Source organism: Gobio gobio, assembly GCF_949357685.1.
Source record: "Gobio gobio genome assembly, chromosome: 3".
Classification (NCBI taxonomy): Eukaryota; Metazoa; Chordata; class Actinopteri; order Cypriniformes; family Gobionidae; genus Gobio; species Gobio gobio.
In genome coordinates, this window is record NC_137099.1 from 57,098,868 (window position 1) to 57,101,525 (window position 2,658).

The window sequence follows — 2,658 nt, forward strand, 5'->3', positions numbered from 1 at the left end:
TGATCTGGTTAGGCAGAAGCAGCACCTTTGATATGCTGAATGAAATGAATCGTGAAAGGTGTGTGTGAAATGAAAATACAGTTTGTGTCACTCCAGCTGAGCTGATGTTTGGCACGCACTGGTCCTGCAGCAATGCTGAGCTGGGATGCTGTTGTGTGTCCGTGCTCCTGTTGTTATAGCGTCCACACTGGTCATCCAGGGTGTAGGCCTGCTGTTTATCAGACCAGTCGAACTCAAGGGTCTGCTTTACCTCCCGGTTCAGCCTGGCAGAAACAAAGAGGTTTATGACTTAAATCCCTCTCAGTTATGTGCTGTAGTCTCAAAGGGAGTAAATGATGACAAAATGTTCAATTTCTGATGACATAATATCGAATTTGAGCAGAATTAAAAAAGAGATTAATAATTTGGATAACTGGCCTGATCTGGTTTACAGTTTGATCCAGAGTTTTTTTCAGCAGGGCCTGGACGCTTCTGATCAGCTCCACCTCCTGTCGGAAATCATCAATTGTTTCAGGATCTGTTGTTCACATATTGAACTTGTTTGTGTTTAATGGCTAGTAGCTCCTACTACTACTAATAATAATATAATATTATTATTGTTTTTTTTAATTAAATGGGTTCTACTGCCCAGTGTTTGTTTTTTGGGAAACAAATATGATCATTCTTGGAACGGTCTCTGTGGGTTCTTTTTTTTTTTTTTGCAACCTAAAAAGAACCTTCCCAGAACGTTCCCTGCCGGGAAGGTATTTTTAGGTTTTATTTTTATACCATAGCCTATATGTTATGCTGAAATGTGTCATTTTTCATAAACAAAGTCTATTTTGCAGATACAGTTTAAAAACTGGATTAGATCAGTAGCAATACATTATAATTCCATTATAAATCCAATTTTATAGCAAAAAAGGTCAAGTGTATGAAAAGTAGGCCTATACAGATCATAAATACGTAGGTATTTATACGTGCTAACCAAAAACAAACGTTACATGTTTTGGGAATGTTTCCAGAACGTCCTGGGAGCCAAAAATGGTTAGCTGGGAAATATTACTGTATTGTTTTATATTATTATTCTCTTTTAAATGAGCAAAGAATACACAAACATTGATAAATAACAATTTACACCTTGTGTGGCGCCAAAGACAAATTTACATAGACAAAAAAAAATTCGATTATTTTTGTTTTTCCATACCTTTAGAAGTTCCTCTTCCACCGGGTCCTCCACCAAATCCGGCCCGAAGCGTCTCTCTCGACAGGTCAGGTTATCAGTGGCGATGGCGAAGGGGATCTCTGTGGCGTCCAGCGCTTTCTCCAGCCGCCTCCTGGAGCCAATCAGCAGGTCTGTTTCTGCGGCCAGCCGCTCGATAAGCAGCTCCAACTCGGATCTCCAGCGGTGGATGTCCTGCAGCCGCTCGCCCAGGTGTTTGGTGCCCTCGGTCTGCGTGCGTAAAGTCCCGGCGTCGGTCTCCGCTTTCAGCGCTTTGGACTCATGGCAAATATTCTCCGCGTGGTTCCGGTCCGCGACGGCCCGGTTTAATAGTGCAGAGTTATTAGCGAACCACTCGCTGGGGGTGTATTTGGTGCTCCGGTAGCCCGCTGTGGCCAGACCGGCGGATGTACCTGCGTAAACATTTCCCTTAACGGTGGTCTCCGGGTTTGTGACCGGCGGCTGTGAGCCATTCTGTGCCACTGCCCGCGTGTCAAAATGGGGTCGCGACACTAAAACTTGAGATGACATCATAATTTGGTGTAAAAAGTATTTATTAGTCTACGTTTAAAATCGTTTTATGAAAGAGATTTATCGGTTCGTGTAGCGGTCGATGTCGCCGAGTGTTTGTATTCCGTAGCCTGGATACCGCCGGTTTCTATGGACGCGTTTGTCTTACACACACACACACACACACACACACACACACACACACACACACACACACACACACACACACACACACACACACACACACACACACACACACACACACACACACACACACACACACACACGTCTGGTTCACTATCTTTGTGGGGATTTTTCATAGACGTAATGGTTTTTATACCGTACATAGGCTACTGTAGCCTACATTCTATCCCCCTACACTGCCCCGGCCCCTAAACCCATCACAGGAGACATTCTGCATTTTTACATTTTCAAAAAAACATAATTTAGTATGTTTATGAATCCATTTACATTGTTTGTAGGTGATCTCAGGTTTTACTATCTTTGTGGGGACATTGTTCCCACAATGTAACACACACACGCACACACACACACACAAACAAACAATAACAGTATCAGAGATTGATAAGAAAAAGGCAAAACTCAAAATATAAACTCCAGATATGATTTTGCAAGTTAGTTGGTTTTATCTCCTGTTCACTTCTGAAAGTATACTGAATGAGAAAGGTTGAGTCTGTAAGTCCTACATGAGTTTAGTAGGCAACTAGGTTTAATCTCAAGTGTTCAAGTTTACAGAAAATAATTTCCAGCATTGCAAGTTGGATCAGCTTCTCTCTCTCTCTCCCTCTCCCTCCAAATAGGTTAATAACTGACTAATTCCAGGAAATGCTGGACTCAAATACGAATCTAAACGGATTACAACACAACACATCTCTTTCAGAGTTAATGGAAACTTCCTCCCACAATGGTCAATCACATTAAAGTTT

General features: G+C 42.2%; 1 protein-coding gene across 1 annotated transcript in view; it reads right to left on the minus strand.

Moving 5' to 3' along the window:
* tekt4 (tektin 4) overlaps positions 1–1,966 on the minus strand; it is a 13,361-nt gene extending 11,395 nt beyond the window's left edge. Inside the window, exons 1-3 of the mRNA XM_079812806.1 lie at positions 1,187–1,966; positions 418–488; positions 120–263 (exon numbers count right to left, since the gene is read on the minus strand). Of these exons, the coding sequence (XP_079668932.1) occupies positions 120–263; positions 418–488; positions 1,187–1,735 (764 nt within the window). The 5' untranslated portion in view covers positions 1,736–1,966. The remainder of the gene's footprint in view (positions 1–119; positions 264–417; positions 489–1,186) is intronic.
* Between the last annotated feature and the right edge of the window lie 692 nt (positions 1,967–2,658).